General features: G+C 42.7%; 1 protein-coding gene across 1 annotated transcript in view; it reads left to right on the forward strand.

The window, feature by feature from the left end:
• Nucleotides 1–18,467, forward strand: part of LOC126262749 (ubiquitin-like modifier-activating enzyme 5) — a 105,862-nt gene that overhangs the window by 9,445 nt on the left and 77,950 nt on the right. Inside the window, exons 2-4 of the mRNA XM_049959563.1 lie at nt 12,763–12,898; nt 12,978–13,174; nt 13,582–13,768. Of these exons, the coding sequence (XP_049815520.1) occupies nt 12,763–12,898; nt 12,978–13,174; nt 13,582–13,768 (520 nt within the window). The remainder of the gene's footprint in view (nt 1–12,762; nt 12,899–12,977; nt 13,175–13,581; nt 13,769–18,467) is intronic.

Here is an 18,467-nt window from a genome sequence, read left to right on the forward strand (position 1 = left end):
CAACCCAAGTGCTAGTGGTTCCTCACTCTGTGCCACGAACAGTGGGCCCTCCGGGCCACCAGAATACATCCACCCCCTTGGTGGTATGGGTTAAATCTTCCTCCGTTTCTTCCAAAGCACCTAATTTGAGAGCAAGGCCCTCCAAACACAGGGGACATTGGTCCCCTCCCCCCTGCCGAAGAAACAACAGCCTCCTCCGGCTCCTTTTGTGCGGAAGGGGTCCCTTGGGGCTCTCTCTCCCAAGGTCTCCACTAATGCCACGGCGGACGCTCGCCAGTGGCTCAAGGAGCCAAAAGCTGCTGGACGAAGAGCTTCACAGTCTTCCTCCGTGCCTGAAGCTCCTTCGGGAAAATCTTCCCAGCAAGCTCCTAAAGAGAAGTGAGTGAGCAAGCACCTTCTTGCGCGCTTCATGCCTTCCCAGTCTCATGATAACATAATCCTCCAGTGGAATTGTGGCAGTTTTTTTCCACCATCTGGCTGAGTTACGGCAACTCTTAAGCCTTACACCTGCTTTCTGCATTGCTCTCCAGGAAACCTGGTTCCTGGCAATGCGGACTCCTGCCCTCCGCATAGGGGGTATTACAAGAACTGCAGCGACTATAACAGAGTGTCGGGTGGAGTTTGTGTCTATGTCCTGAACTCAGTATGCAGTGAACCTGTGCTCCTTCAAACCTGCTAAATAACTGTCTGCCACGTATATTTTCCTGCAGATGGTGCATTACCCCTGAACGAATTGGCTGCACTGATTGATCAACTCCCTAAGCCTTTCCTACTTTTGGGAGATTTTAACACTCATAACCCCCTTGTAAGGTGGACTGTGCTTACTGGCCGAGGCAAAGATGTTGAAAATTTACTGTCACAATTTGACCTCTGCCACTTAAATACAGGTACCCCCACACTTTTCAGTGTGGCACATGGCACATATTTGGCCACTGATCTCTCGGTTTGCAGTCTTGGCCTTCTCCCATGTATCCACTGGAGAGCACATGATGACTAGTGTGGTAGTGACCACTTCCCCATCTTCTTGTCACTGCCCCAGCATCAGGCCCACAGATGCCTGCCCAGATTGGCCTTAAACAAGGCAGACTAGGATGCTTTCACCTCTGCTGTCACCGTGGAATCTCCCCCACACAGTAACATCGATGTGGTGGTTTAGCAGGTAACTGAAATGATCATTTCTGCGGCGGGAAACGCGATCCCTCATTCTTTAGGGTGACCCCGGTGAAAGACAGTCCCTTGGTGTTCGCCGGAAGTCACTGAGGCAATCATGAAGCTTCGGCGAGCTCTACAATGGCATAAGTGGCACCCTTCCCTGAAGCACCTCATAGCCTTTAAACAGCTCTGTGCCTGCATTCGCCAGCTTATCAAAAGACGGAAACGCAAGTATTGGGAGAGATACGTCTCGACTATTGGGTGCCATATGTCACCTTCCCAAGTCTGGGCAAAGATTAAACGAGTTTTTGGGTACCGGACCCCAACAGGTTTTCCTGGTGTCAAAATAAATAGCGTGTTATCTAACAACGCAAACTCGATTGCTGAGCACTTTGCTGAGCACTATGCTTGCGCCTCTGTGTCGTAGAATTATCCCCCAGCCTTTTGCACTCTGAAACCATGGATTGAAGGGAAAGTCCTCTCGTTCACTACACCTCACAGTGAACCCTATAACACCCCATTTACAGAGTGGGAGCTCTTCAGTGCCATTGGACATTGCTCCGACTCAGCTCCTGGGCCAGATTGGATCCACAGTCAGATGATTAAACCTCTCTCGTCTCACTACAAGCGACATCTCCTTGTGGTCTTCAACCGGATCTGGTGTCATGGCGTCTTTCCATCACACTTGCGGTGGAGCACCATCATAGCAGTGTTCAAACCTGGCAAAAACCTGCTTGATGTGGATAGCTATCGGCCCATCAGCCTCACCAACGTTCTTCATAAGCAGCTGGAACATATGGAGTGTTGGCGGTTGGGTTGGGTCCTAGAGTCATGTGGCCTGCTGGCACCATGCCAAGGCGGTTTCAGCCTGGGTCGCTCTACCACTGATCTACATCTACATCTACATGGATACTCTGCAAAACACATTCAATTGCCTGTCAGAGGGTTCATCGAACCACCTTCACAATTCTCTATTATTCCAGTCTTGTACAGTGCGCGGAAAGAATGAACGCCTACATCTTTCTGTACGAGCTCTGATTTCCCTTATTTTATCGTGGTGATTGTTCCTCCCTATGTAAGTCGGTCTCAACAAAATATTTTCGCATTCGGAGGAGAAAGTTGGTGATTGGAATTTCGTGAGAAGATTCCATCGCAACGAAAAACATCTTTCTTTTAATGATGTCCAGCCCAAATCTTGTATCATTTCTGTGACACTCTCTCCCATATTTCACGATAATACAAAACATGCTGCCTTTCTTTGAACTTTTTAGATGTTCTCCATCAGTCCTATGTGCTAAGGATCCCACACCGCACAGCAGTATTCTAAAAGAGGACGGACAAGTGTAGTGTAGCCAGTCTCCTCTGTAGGTCTGTTACATTTTCTAAGTGTCCTGCCAATAAAACATAGTCTTTGGTTAGCCTTCCCCACAACATTTTCTGTCTTTTCCTTCCAATTTAAGTTGTTCGTAATTGTAATACCTAAGTATTTAGTTGAATTTACGGCTTTTAGATTAGACTGATTTATCGTGTAACCGAAGTTTAATGAGTTCCTAGTGTGATGACTTAATTCACTAGACTGTCGTGCAGTAGACCTACAAATTGGTGACCCTGAAAACAAAACATGAAGCATGAGAGGAACTAACTGTACAAAGAAGTACAGTGTCATTGAATCAAGACATGAAGCGAGGGCATGTGAAAATACAACTGATACAGATGCCAGGAGAGTTATAGAAGCAAATAGGACTAAAAGCGGAAATAAAAACACAGAATAACAGACAGTCAGTTCCACAATTAATGGGAGAAAATGGGAATGCAATGAATACAGGGTTTTATGACACAGTAACAGTCAAGCCTCAAATGAAGGTACAAACCAACAGTATTGTCACCAGAGGAAAATGCTGATTAGCTGACTGTGCAAGCCAGTGGAACAACTACAGCAAGCTGTACGTGGTGAACAGATATGGTACAGAAAACTTTCAGAATTCAAATGCTGCTTATGAGCAATTGTGAACAAAGAGGAGTTGTCAAACATGATGTTGTGTAGGTATGAGTGGCACAATTACTAATAGTGGTAAAAGCAGCTGTGGCCACATATGAAGGAGCAGACATCACTTCATTAATTGCAGTAGCATATGGGGTGTATGCAGCTCTGGACCCTGCAACCACATCGAGTGTGACAAAAGCAACCAGGCAAGGTGACAACCAAGAGACCACAGTGATACAGAAAGAACATCATACAGACATCACTAAGCAATTAAACAGTCTGAAAGAGCAGGTAGATGCACTGCAACAGCAGATAATGACACTGGTGTGGGATAAAAAGATTACACCCAAATGAGACATTAACAGCAGAGATAAACCATTTCAATGAAAGCAACAGGTGCATGTTTTCTGGTAGAACTGATGTTTCGGTGGGTGAGCCACAAGATGTACATCCCCATGTACCTACCCAAATGGAGTAGGCGCAGTTGGTCACAGGAGAAAATGTAAGTGCCACAACAAAAGTGTTGCAGGTACTGTGGCAACCAGGTGGATCAGTAATCAGTCCAACTTGCTAATGTGGTCACGTAAGTTGTGTGTGAGGGACTGTAGGGTGGACCATTGCTTTCTGGTCAATACCAGATCAGACATTAGCACGTTGCTGGCCTGGCCGTGTCAGCCAGTCTTATCCTCCTCATGGCATCTAATTCATCCATTCTGTCTTGTGAAGAGATTGAGACAGAAGTGGATCTCAGGTTTAGTAAAAAATGCCAGCAGGAGTGTGTGCTAGCAGATGTAACGGAACCCATATTGGGTGCAGATTTCGTCAGCTACTAGTCGCTCGAGATAGACTTCAGTGCAGAGCGAATTAAGGTGGCTGGAGAGTCTGTGACAGATTAATTAGGATGGACACCTGTAGCACAATGGCCCAAGTTATAATTTGGAGATACAGGCAGAGGACCACTGTAGTGAGAGTCGGCCTAAAAGTGTGACTCATAAGACTATCCACCTCATTAAGACTGTATCAGGTCAACCGATATTGCAGCAGCCAGCAGCAGCCAAGAAGGTTAGTGCCTGGCCATTTTGCAGTGATTGTGTCAGAATTCGAGAATAAGCTGCATACAGGGGCTACATGCAGGTCAAATAGTCCGTGTGTGTCGCCACTGCATCTCATCATGAAAAAGGACGGCACATGGAGACCCTGTGGAGATTACGACAAACTGAAGGCGCTCGCAATTCTGGGTCAATATCCAATGCTGAATGTTAAGAGATTTTACCAGTGTGATAACAGGGCCACAATATCCATTGTCATAGATTGCAAAAAGGCATATAATCAAATACCTGCAGCAGATGGTGTGCCAGAGACCACAATAACTCCATTCTGGGTATCTGAATACTTGCAAATGCCGTTCAGAGTAAAAAATGCCACACACATGTGACAGCATTTCATAGATGACGTCCTGTGGAGGGTTAGAGTGCTGTTTTGTGTATCTTGGTGATATTTTGGTATTTCCAGTAATCCAAGGGTACACGAGGAACAACTCAAGGAAGTGTTTGAATAGATCAACAAGTATGGCGTAATTGTCAACAAGGCAAAATGTAATCTTTGACAAAAACAAGTAACATGCCTCAGCCTTGCGGAGTCAGCAGCCAGTCCTGTAAAAGACAAAATCAATGTCATAAAGGACATACCTTGTCTGATCAATTATCATCAATTAGGAAGTTTCCTAGGAGTTGTGAACTTCTATCAACACTTACAAGGAGCAGCCAAGATGGAAGTGCCTTTGGCTCCTGTGCTGAGAGGTAAAGATACCTATGGGTGACGATCACTGCCATAGATAACAGAATTTCAATGGTCTTCTGACCAAATTTAAGCCAGTTTAAAAGCAGTTCTTTTGGCCCATCCAGTTCACCAGATGCCGCTAGTGGTGGTAGACACAAGCCAACAGGCAATTGGGGTCACATATTACCATCAGTTGGTGCAAAACAAAAGTGCAGCCATGGGGTTTTTTATCATTCAAGCCCACAGAAGAGCAGGTCAGATGGAATGTGTATGACCATGAGCTGCTAGCCATTTGTGATATGATAAGTTATTTTTGACTGCATGTGAAAGCAAAACTGTTCACTGTATTCATGGATCATAAACCAATAAGTTTCTCTTTCCATGAAAACAGAGACAGCTGCTCCCCAAGGCAATCCCGACAGCTGGAGTTCATCAGCCAATTCACAAGGACAGCTACAGGTGTGTGAGGGAGTGCGTATTGGGCCAGCAGTGCAAGATGTACAGACATGTGCATAAACAGTACCAATAGTTTCCAAAGAAACAGCCCAGTTCTCACATATGCATTTAGATATCATAGGCTCACTGTCCCCTTCTGAAGAGTATCACTGCTTACTGATTGCCATTGATAGGCATACTAGATCAGTCAAAGCAGTAACAATCGCAGATATATCAGTGGAATCAGTAGCAAGGACCTTTTTATCGACCGAGCGAGGTGGCGCAGTGGTTAGCACATTGGACTCGCATTCGGGAGGATGACGGTTCAATCCTGCATCCGGCCATCCTGATTTAGGTTTTCCGTGATTTCCCTAAATCGCTCCAGGCAAATGCCGGGATGGTTCCTCTGAAAGGGCACGGCCGACTTCCTTCTCCATCCTTCCCTAATCCGATGAGACCGATGACCTCGCTGTTTGGTCTCTTCCCCCAAACAACCCAACCAACCTTTTTATCGACTTGTATAATGTGGTTCAACCATCCATCACGTGTCACCATGGATCAAGGATGGCCGTTTGACTTAGCTCTGTTCCATGAGCTATTCAATCTGTGCAGATTTCGGCACCATCATATCACCAGTTACCTTCCATCGAATAGTGGAACAGTGGATCGGTGGCACAGAATATTAAAGGCCATGCTCATGTGCCATAAAAACAGTTGGAGCTCTGGACTGCTACTGATTTTGTTGGGCCTCCAAAATGCACGCCAACTGGATATTAGAGCTTTCACAGCAGAGATGCTATGTGGAGAGACTTTACATCTACCCTCAGAGGTTTTTTTCAGCACTGCCAGTACCAGAAGATGCAAATTTATCATATTTGCTTCAATAAATGCAGAGCCAAGTTGCAAAGCTATGCCCATTGCCAGCATGACAGCACAGGGATTAAAAAGATTTGCGAATATGCTTGCACATCATGTTGTGGACAGATGTGGTACACCCCCCCCCCTCCCCCTTGCAACCACTGTAAACTGGGGTGTACAAAGTGTTACAGTGAGATGATATACCTTATTCATACAATGTAATGGCAAGCAGCAGATGGCATCAATAGAATGAGTGAAGCCAGCTTATATCCTCACGTTAGATGATGAGGCAGTTCAAGAGGAGCAGTCAGAACCGGCACCTGCTGTACCCTTACAGGATGCAGAAGAAGAGGAGCAAGCAGAGGAAATGCACTGTTGCCCCACCAGAAAATCCAACAGACAACACTAGAGACTCCAGTAATTCATAACAGGGCAAGGTGACGAGTGCATTTCAAATACTCACACATTCCAGGAGCTCTGCTGTACTACAGGAGTGCTATGTGGGAATTGTCACAGAAAAATAAACCTGCAAAGCGATTTTTGTGTGCCCTAGGTCAGAGATGGATTTTATGTCGTTTGCTCTTTGGAAAAGTGAATTATCCTTTGTTTGTTACTAACATATAGTTGTAAAATTTTCGAAAGAGAATAAAAAATTATTGTGGAGCAGTAGTGTGATCACTTAATTTGCTACATGGCTTATGAGACAGATGACAGCAGTGTGTGGGGTTGATATGCATGTAATATTTCCACTGACTTGCCTCCATAAGTTGTAACTCCGTAAGAATATAGAAATGTGGTGAATGCTTCATCAGGAAGAATGGTACCAGAGCTTAAAATCTTCTGCATACTAGTTTAGAGGATGCATGCCTTGTGTTCAGTTTCACTATTAGATTTTGGATGAAAATGTTTTGTGAGAAGATCACTGATTCCTTGCTGTGTAAAAAAGGAAGAAAAAGTAATTGAATTGAATTGTAGATCATTGACCATCAAAATGAGTTGGGGAAGGCCTATGATGGTAGAAACTAGCAAAAGAGCAATGAAGATTGTGTCTACGGCTGTGGTACCCAGTTTGTGTACATATGGAAAATCAGAATATGTGTAAATATTGAAAAGCTACATGTGATTCAGATGAAAGCACTCTCATGGTTCAGTTGGCATGGGATAAGGAGCCAGCTTTTGCTGGCACATCTTGGTTGAATGTGCTAACTGTATGCAAACTAGCCAGCCGTTAGAGATCTGAGTTATGGCTAACCAGTAGACTTGATAGGAAGCCGATGTTTTCATGTGATTAGTCCCCCAATGGCACATGGTGGAAGAATTATTTCTTGATCAAGAGACAGCCAGTGACAGAGAGAGAAGTAACACCTGTAGAGTTAGCTTGCTCAAGGTTATTTTTGTTTAGGCAAGCCTCTGTGCTCCCAATGAGATATTGCACAGCTTTGGATTTTTGACAGTTTCAGAGGTGACTACAGCTGATAGTGGGAAGTGTAGATAGGAACAGATTACTACTTATTTAACAGGGGTGGGGTTAGGATTCACAGGAAGTTGAAAGGGAGCATCAGCAATGGTGTGGCAAACAGTAGATTTGTATCATATTTGATATTAGTATTTGTAGGAAAAGAGCACCCAGCATTTAAAGCATTTTGTCATTTCGTCTGGAAGAGCATTTTGAGGGCTAAGTGATAGTAAAAGGTCTTTGGTCAGTCACTAGATGGCATTGCATTTAATTGAAGTACGAATTGGATTTCTGGACCTCATAAATTGTGGCTAATGCCCCTTCGTCAATATGTGCATAACTGCATTGTGATGCAATTTATTGCACAGGTCTGAATGATTGTAATTTGCAAGACACTTATTGTGGGGCTGATACCAGTCATAGCAGTACAGTTATCTGCTACAGCAGTCAGTAAAGATTTTGTTGCCCAAGCACTTTGTTAGCAGAACAACCTTAGTGATTCTGTGTAGTGTAAACAAACCATAGTGTGACCAGTGCAGTGAAGGCACACTATTCCACAAGAAAAATGACAGACGTGACATTATGTTATGGATTAACTGATGGTAGTAATCACCAGGCTGGTGAAATGAACAACATCCACTATACGCTATTCCATCTGCAACAACATTCAGCAGACAGTTTCAGCAACTTGCAGACACTGGATCTTTCACAGCAAGGACAATAAACTGTGGTAGGTCTCACACAGTTCACCTACTGGAGATGGAGGAGCAGGTATTATGAAATATAGATCGTGATCCTGAAATGTGTTAAAGAACTGGAGTTATTGGAGGTATCAGCCATACTCTTTGTCAGTTCTGCATGAGCAGTTGCTTTATCCCTGTCATATGCAATGCATGCAAGCTCTTTAGTTGGCAGACCACCATGCCCGATTATGGCTTCTACAACACATTTCTGAAGATATGTAGTCCAAGCCTGCATTTTATGTACAGATGACACAATATTCACAAGAGATGGCATAGCAAATTACCACATTGCACACATATGGACAGATGCAAATTGTCGAGCAATCCTGCAGGTGAGGCATCAGGAGCACTTCATTGTTATTATGTGGGCAAGATTCTCAGTAACAGAGGCATGGGACCATGCACCTTACCAAACAGATTAACAGGTGCTATGTATCACTGATTTCTGCACATTGAATTACCAGCACTATTGGAGAATGCTACCCTTGAAGAAAGATGACAGCTGTGGTTTTTGCACGATGTGGCAGTACCTCACCAAAACATTTCATGGGATATGGGTTGGTCAGTGTGGCCTGGTAGCACTGCTTTCCCATTCACTGGATCCAAATCCTCTAGGTACCTGGTTGTGGTGACATTTGAAGGCATTGATGTAAGTCCAACCCATCGACAATGTGTAGACATTACAAGAGTGTGTGACTAAAGTATTTGATCCAATTTCAATGAAGCCATTCAGTTTGGAAATCACTATGGAGGTTCTGTCCACTTTCTAGATTATATGTGAAGGACAACCTGTTGTTCTTGTAGGCTATCTAGTTCAATCTTAACATCTCAATGAGAGGGAGAACAAGGCTGAGAAATACTATGAGTGAGATGACTCTGACATACTTTGTTACAAAGGCTGTGGTGCTCCCTAAATCAGAGGCCAATAAATTGGACAAACTGGCACACAAATTCTGGACTGCTTGTCATGGCAGTGCCAGGGAAACCAACTCAACCTGATTTATTGTTTTCGAGCAAAAAAACTGAATTTCCTGGAGCAGTCTGGTTTTTTTGGGGGGGGGGGGCAGGGGAGGAGAATAAAATGTATGTCATCTAACAATCTAACACTGAAGTAAAAAATCTGGTGATCTAGTGCCTGATCTGTCTAACTCGTAATACGCTAATGTCTTAGATTATTTAAAATACTACTGACGTTAGAAATAATTGAATGCAGTTTGGTAGTGGAAATAATAAAATTATTCCTCTATACAGATTTTAAGTCAGCTAGTATTGACTTAAACTGATATTTACAAAAGTTATTGCTATTATGAAGATTATTACAAATTCATTGTAGACTTATATGAAACATATTTAGTATTCAAGCACTGTCATTAGCCAAATGTTGTACATTTATGGTCACTATAATGATCTGCAATATTAAATTTCAACTACAACTTGTTATCACTTCGCACTGAACATGATTTAGTCTTGAACATAGCGTATTACACTGTGCACAACATTTCAGTGACTTACCTGGTAATATAAATATAACCCCAATGACACCCCGAATACCCACCTTCTACATGCTCCCCAAAATCCACATACCCAGCAATCCTGGATGCCCCATTGTAGCTGGTTGTTGTATCCCCACTGAAAGAATTTCAACCCTCATTGCCAAACACCTCCAATCAATTGCATAAAGCCTAACCTCTTGCATCAAAGATAATAACCACTTCCTTCACCATCTCTCCACCAACCTACCCCTTTACCTCCTGGATCCCTACTCATTACTGTTGATGCCACCTACCTACACACCAATATCCTTCATGCCCAAGGCCTTGCCACTATTAAATGCGACCTATCCCATTCAGCTTCCAAACACATTACATCATTTCTCTTACACTTTACTAACTGTATCCTCACACACAAATACTACTCCTTTGAAGGGAAAGTGTATAAACAAATACATGGCACAGCTATGGGCACCAGGTGTGGCACCTTCACACGACAGCATTTTTTTATTTGCATCTAGAGGAAACCTTCATAGCCACCCAAAACCCCAAAATCCTCCTGTGGTTCAGGGTCATTGATGGTATCTTCATAAAGGAAAGACACTCTATCCTTCCTCCATAACCTCATCACCTTATTTCCCATCCATTTCACGTGGTGGTCCTGAATGCAACATGTCATTTTCGTGGATGTTGACCTCCACCTCTGATGGCTCCATTCCCAAGTCTATCAGTATAAAGCCCACTAACGACCAAAAGTACCTGCATTTTGACAGTTTTCATACCTCCCACCCAAAAAGCACTCCCATATAGCCTGGCCACCCTTGGACACCACATCTGCAGTGACAAGAATTTCCTTTCCCAATATGCTGAAACCGTCGCAAGGGCCTTCACAGGCAGGCAAAACACAACCCCCCCCCCTCCCCAAACTTAGTTAAGAAAGAAATTTTTTGCTCCATATCCACACAAACCGTAATCCTCCCACCACCCTCAAGAATCAGCTACAAAGGAGGACCACCCATATCACCCAGTACCATCCTGGACTGGAGCAACTGAACCATATCCTTCACAAGGGCTTTGATTATTTATCATCACTCCTAGAAATGAGGGACATCCTTTTCAAGATCCTTCCCACCTCTCCTAAAGTGGTATTCCATCACCCACCCAGCCTGCAAAACATCCTGTTCCTTCTCTATGCAACTCCCACTACCAGCGCCTTGTCACAGGGGTGCCTTATTGCTGTGAAAGACCCAAGAGCAAAACCTGCTCAGTACACCCATCAAGCACTTCCTACTCCAGTCCTGCCACAGACCTATCCTGTCCCAACAGAGCTAGGGCCACCTGTTAAGGCGGCAACTCCTCTGCAATCAATGCACAGCTCTTTATCTCAGCATGACAACCAACCAGCTACCCACCAGAATGAATGGCCATCACGAGACTGCTCAAAAACAAAGTTGACCAGCCAGTGCCACTGCAAGCAGCAAGCACAACAGGCTCAAGTTCAATGCCTGCTTTGCAACCTGTGCCATCTGCATCTTTCTCTCCAGCACCAGATTTTCTGAACTACGCAGATGGACTTGATTCTTGCAACACTTTCTTCAGTTCCGTAGCCTTCTTGGCCTCAATCTCCACTAAACAATTGTCCTCACACCATCTACCCAACAATTTCCCCTTCCTTTTTCCTGTCACCCAATCCACACCTCCACGTCTACGTCATTGTGTGCCACACCTCACCAATTGTAGTACCCATGTATCCCATGCCTAGCCTGTGTACTTGCCACACCTCCCTCCCTCATTCCTAGCAAGCAAACATGCTGCCTCCCTCAGAGCCACTACCTATCCTTCTGCAACCCCCTCTTCCTGCCCACGACCTCTGTTTCCCTCTACCTACCCCACCCTAGTTCACTTGTCAAAATGCAATCCTGGCTTTGTGTGTGCAGCTGGTGCAGTATAGATGCACAAAAGTGTGTGTGTGTGTGTGTGTGTGTGTGTGTGTGTGTGTGTGTGTTTGTACTGTACCTCATTGAATGTTTTATTTCAAAACCTAACATGTTTTCTTTCTCTGTTGTGTGTGCCTTTCAACAGCTGACAGTTCAACTCTTCTCCTTTTTGGTGAATGGTCTCTCTTACTCCCAAATTATTTACCTAGCAATATATATAATAAACTGATTTTAAAACATAGGTATAAGAATTTCATCACAGAAATCCCCAGTCATAAAGTGTCATTATTGGGATTAGCCAGAGTACAAAATAGTCTGTACTTATGTCTTCTGTTATTCATTCTTTTGCAAATTTACCTACAAGTACCTCATCTATAACCAGTCCCATTTAAATTATTGGTAAGTTGTTCTATAAAAGTGTGGGGAATTGACATGTTTTTCATCAGTACATGTATTTGTTATATGTACCGGTGAATCAAGAAACTAACCAACCAAGTATCTAAATAAGTGTGATATCCTTTTGTAGGTACATTCAGAACAATACCTTGAATCTAAAACTCCTACTGTTATGCATCTTTACGTATAAAAATCTGAATATGCACACGTCTATGATCCACATTTCTTTGAACTTACCCGTAGGCCAAGCTTTAATATTTACAATAATCGACATTTAATTTTTATGGATAGCAGCTACTGTTTAATGCACAGAATAAGATATTTCCTAATTGTATGTACTAGTGTAAATACAGGGAAGAAAGCACTGTTCATTGCTATTACTATTTGTGAATGTTTACTGTTGTTATATGAAGGAAGGAGGTTTTGTGTGTGTGTGTGTGTGGGGGGGGGGGATTTCACATGTGGGTACAACTTACAAATAATAATGGAGCTCTCAGCTGTGTATTTACAGTGTTCATTTCTTTTTCCCCAGTCGATTAATGGCTCTTAAACGCATGGGTATTGTAAAGAATTATGAGAAGATTCGTGATTTTACTGTAGCTGTGGTTGGAATTGGCGGTGTTGGAAGTGTCACAGCTGAAATGCTTACACGGTGTGGAATTGGCAAGGTTATATACATTATTGTGTTTCTTTTTACATCTTATAATACGTTTTAGTCATTACTTATGGATGTTTTCTTATGTGTAGTTACTACTATTTGATTATGACAAAGTGGAGATGGCAAATATGAACAGATTATTCTTTCAACCTCACCATGCTGGTCTGTCAAAAGTTGATGCAGCTGCCAAGACATTATCATTCATAAACCCAGATGTTGTTATGGAAACTTATAACTACAATGTTACTACTGTGGGTAACTTTCAAGATTTTATGGAGAGAATAAGGTAATGTTAATATGATGTTGTTTTATCACAATAAACTTATGACTACAATGTTACTACTGTGGATAACTTTCAAGATTTTATGGAGAGAATAAGGTAATGTTAATATGATGTTGTTTTATCACAATAAACTTATGACTACAATGTTACTACTGTGGATAACTTTCAAGACTTTATGGAGAGAATAAGGTAAATGTTAATATGATGATGTTTGATCACAATTAGTGTTGCATATCAAAGTTGTTTTATGCCAAATAGATAATGGTTGTATGTTACACTTAAAAAGACAACTAAATTGCACTCACATGTTCATATTTTTGTGTTTTCCATGTAGAAAATTTATCTGTTGAAAGAAACTAAGACAAATTTGTATTGATAATAAACTACTAATTCAAAAATTCTCTCTGCAGCCACGGAGGTTTGTCTGGAGGACCAGTGGACCTGGTACTTAGTTGTGTGGATAATTTTGAAGCACGCATGGCAATAAATACTGCATGCAATGAACTGAACCAGACATGGTTTGAATCTGGAGTATCAGAGAATGCTGTGTCAGGCCATATTCAGCTAGTAGAACCAGGCCGTTCAGCATGTTTTGCTGTAAGTGGAATTTATTTTCTCTCTAGTTCTCTAAAGAATTTAATATGTTTTAATTGGAAATTCTTATGATATCCACAGTAGCACTGCTGCCGCTCCACTTGTCTAATATTCCTCCCTGGGTTCATCAGTTTGGTAGGAAACTGTCTTCTGCAACACACAAAAGTTATCACCATAGTTCATTTATCAAGCATATCTGCTTTAGCAAGTTCTGTTTTAGTTTTATTCAACAGTCTGCAAATGTTTTCCTTAGCACTCAGCTGCATAGTTCTGACTTGCTAGGAGTTGGAAGACTTCAGCTTGTTAGTTTTGATGTCTAGCAACTGCTAGTCTTATAATGATAAGAAAAGTAGCGGATGCAATAACACTAGCATCCATTGTTGTTGCCATACTTCATTTTGCTGTGTGTCTTAGAATGAGTGATAAAACACTTCATGGTCCATTACAAGCAACAGCACTCCTACACACTGGTGGAGCCTCACAGCTAATTACAGCTGCCTGATGATATCCTACTGACCTCTTAACCTTATTTTCAAGGCACTGAATGAAATGGCAATATTTAAGGCATTGACCTCACATTTGGAAGGAGCAGTATTCAAATCCTCACCCAGAAATCCTAAGGTAGGTTTTTGATAGTGTTGTGAAATCACTTCGAAGGAATTACCAAAAATTCTTACAAGAAGGTTACAGTTATACTTCATGCTTTGAAGGGAAATGAGACAATTTGATTCTGTTATGCCTTGTTTCACGATTTACCTGGTGCTATATACATTTTGCTGTTATCTGCAGACTTGTATTATCAGTAAACAACCACGGGTTCTGGTTGTTTGTAGGCATAAAGCCGTCAAGAGATATTAATACCTGAAACCATAAAGTATTTCTGATTTCTTTTATCATTTTACTTGTGTTTCTTAAAAAGAATTGTGTGGAATGGGGAAGTAGAATGAATAAAACAGAATTTTTACATTGTTTTCACTCTTTTTCTTTGGTAGTGCAGTTCTTTTTCTCGTGTCTCATTCTTGTGATACTCTTTTCTTCCTTCAAAGTACTTCTGATAATTTATTTAAATAACAGATGTGAATAGTCAGGCGCAAAAAACCAGGTAAGTGACTTTTCTTTCAAAATCATTTTATCGCTACAGCTTGATTCAGATTGATCGTACATCTGCTGAGAAGATAAAACTGGGGAAAACCAAGCAGTTGCAAAGATATTAGCCTTTTAAGTTGTGCTGTAAGGGGAAAAACAAGATCAATCAATTTTCCAGGGTAAAGAAGCAGACAACTCAGTGATGACTCATCTGGCCATGAGAAGACAGAGCAAATGGAATTCTTATGCAATCTACCACCCCTCCCCCTTTCCCTTCCCCCAGGAAACTGCAGGCAAGGAACTCAAAGAGAAGGTAGTAATCTGCATAGATTTTGCAAAAAAAAACGTATCCCTGCCACATACAGCAGTCAGTTACATTTACTTCAAGCAGCAGCTTTTGATGTTTTCGTTCAACATCCATGTTCTTGCATCGGGCAAATGAATGTATGGTGGAAAAGGGCACAAATGAAGTGACATCATTCCTTTGCACTTCATCACTCAGGCCTCAGATGAGAACATTGAAGAGGTCATAATACAGGAGTGTCACAGGAAGAATTGTCAGTATTCATGAATACGACGGCAACAGTCATTCAAAGCAAGAAAAGTGTAGTAAACATGGGCTCTAAAATACCTACCTTATAGGTTATGAGCACTACTTAATCTTCAATACAGTGAAGCAAGTCTCTTCTGCTGAAAACTCTTTCCTTTCCACATTTTGGGAGGAGATAGTGAAGTAATGTACACACACACTTGAAAGCCATGTGCATTAGCAGTGTGTTGTCAGCCACAAGAGTGTGCCACAAAAGAGCAATAGAGCCAGCCATGGGTTAGTGCCAATTTAAACCCTGCTGTGCTATGCTCATGCTCAGTTATCATGTCATTACTGCTTGCATACATTTGCCTTATTGTGTTCAGTGTATGTTATGGCCATTGGCGTACATGCCACAGTCTAAAAGTTGTACTAACATTCTTGGTTATGTTGTGTGTCCAAGCTACAACACAAGTGACAACGAGTGTGAGATTGTTCTCCATGCAGTTTTTAGTCTGTGGTTGGTCCTCGGTTGCATCTACGATGTCTGCTTGCATACATTTGCCTTATTGTGTTCAGTGTATGTTATGGCCATTGGTGTACATGCCACAGTCTAAAAGTTGTACTAACATTCTTGGTTGTGTTGTGTGTCCAAGCTACAACACAAGTGACAACGAGTGTGAGATTGTTCTCCATGCAGTTTTTAGTCTGTGGTTGGTCCTCGGTTGCATCTACGATGTCTGCTTGCATACATTTGCCTTATTGTGTTCAGTGTATGTTATGGCCATTGGTGTACATGCCACAGTCTAAAAGTTGTACTAACATTCTTGGTTGTGTTGTGTGTCCAAGCTACAACACAAGTGACGATGAGTGTGAGATTGTTCTGCATGCAGTTTTTAGTCTGTGGTTGGTCCTCGGTTGCATCTACGATGTCTGACGGTGCTACTGAAGAGTTTTTATGCCAGATGGTTGAACAACAAGAGGTTCTTACTGCAGCGTTGCAGCATCTCACTTAACAGCAAGAGGAATTCACCACAGTGCAACACAATCCAACCCAGGTATTACAAATGCTTCCCTCTCTTTTGGCCAGTTCGGGTCCCCTGTCGGTACCCCACTCTTTTAGCCTCCATCATTCTGGCTTCAGATGAGCCTGTCGAAGAATGGAAAGCTTATGAAAAATGGTTGCAGCAGCATTTTCATGCTTTTGGATTGACTGATGTTGTGTTATGCCGTGTTTTCGTTTTATCTTGGTTGTCACCACGCATGTATCGGCTCCTTCCCCAACTGGTCACCCTGGAGGATCCGTCTTCACTCTCTTTTGATAACAAGTGGGACCTACTTTCAAATTACTACTGTAATCAGATGCACATCATTGCCTCTTGAGTTGAGTTCTGTTGGTCTCGCAAGAAACCAGAACATTTCTATTGGACTTGGGCTGCCGAGCTTCAAGGTTTAAGCTGTCATTATCTCTTTGTCACTGATGTATGTAAGGAGTCATATGCTGGCCAAATGGTTTGGATGCAATTATTCGGTTTGCCCCTGATAGTGAGGCCCGTGTGCGGGCCCTTCAGTATGAAAACTCTCCCTCTCCGATGTTCTGACTATTGCACAATTGTTTGAAGTTTCAAGGACTGCAGAATCAAATCAAATCATGGTGTGAGGTTGCAGAAGTTCAGCCCACTTCCCCCCACCATTTGTCAGACAATTCACATGGGATGATATTGTGGCAGTGGTCTGCTAGCGAGCAAATGATCACGGCGGCTGGCCCAACTTACTGCGGCAGCCATGGCCACAGCAGCAGCACAGCAAGCCCAGTAATGAACAACAACTCAAGTGCTCCATGCTTCCCTCTTGTCCATTGTGTTTTTTCGCTAACTGTAGGCCAGACTGTACTAAGCGGTGGGCACTTGGTTGCCAGTGCAACAAAATGGGCCACATTGCTCCTGTTTGTACCACAAAATTCTGACAGCCTGTTGCAGACGCTGACATGGATGTCAATTCTGTATCGTCAATCTCCATTGCACCCAGTAAGCTTTTCATTGATGTGAAGGTCTGTCAAAAGATTTTGCACGTACAAGTCAACACTGTGCTGTCATGCCGTTACTCAACTTGCAAACGTATATGGACTCGAGTTCTCCCCCTTTAGTGCCAGTGTCAGATACATTAGTCACCTGCAATAAACAAAGCATTCGGATATTAGGTAGTTTCTTGATCCCAGTTACATATAAATCAATGGTTCATCAACAGAATTGTCTGGTGGTGAACAATGCACACACAAAAAATTTGTTTGGTTTGGAACCGTTTAACCTTTTGGGGTTTACTATTTCCAGTGAAGTTAATGTCGTCTCTGATCAAGTGCCATGTACACAACTCGACTCTTTATACTCAGAATTTTCCGCAGGTTTTGGTTGTACCAATAATTTCAAAGCCCACATCACCATGAAATCTTCAGCCAGACCCGTTTATTTCGGTCTCGCCCAGTGCCACTGGTGCTCTGTGACTGGGTCAAGGCAGAGCTCAACTGCCTCATGGCCTCCAGGGTTGTCCAACCAATTGTATCCAGCTAATGGGCTATCCCCTTAGTCATTGTCAAGAAGCCAGTAGGACAGTTATGCCTTTGCAGTGATTTGAAAGTTTCTGTCAATGCTCTGTATCATTGACACGTATCCCTTGCCATGCCCTGATGAACTTTTTGCTAAGCTCCCTGTTGGTTAGTATTGTCTCCATGGCCACAACCTTCGCAGGCCTGGGACCGTCTCCACGTCAATTTCGATGGTCCATTCTTTAATGCATACATGCTAACAATAATTGATTCATTCTCTCTGTTCTCATATGTTGTTCCTTACCCGTCAACTTCAGTCTCTGCCACCGTGGCAACCATGTTGAAAATTTTTTCCATTGAACGACTTTCGACAACGTTGGTCTCTGATAATGGTGGCCCTCAGATTGTGTCACAGGAGTCTGTTGCCTCCTGTGACACCCACAGGATTTGCCACATTTTAGCCCTGCCCTTCCACCCGCAGTCCAACAGTGAGGCAGAAAGGTTAGTTACAACATTCAAAACACAAAAGAAAAAGTATGTGACTC

The sequence above is a fragment of the Schistocerca nitens genome, chromosome 1 (assembly GCF_023898315.1).
Source record: "Schistocerca nitens isolate TAMUIC-IGC-003100 chromosome 1, iqSchNite1.1, whole genome shotgun sequence".
Classification (NCBI taxonomy): Eukaryota; Metazoa; Arthropoda; class Insecta; order Orthoptera; family Acrididae; genus Schistocerca; species Schistocerca nitens.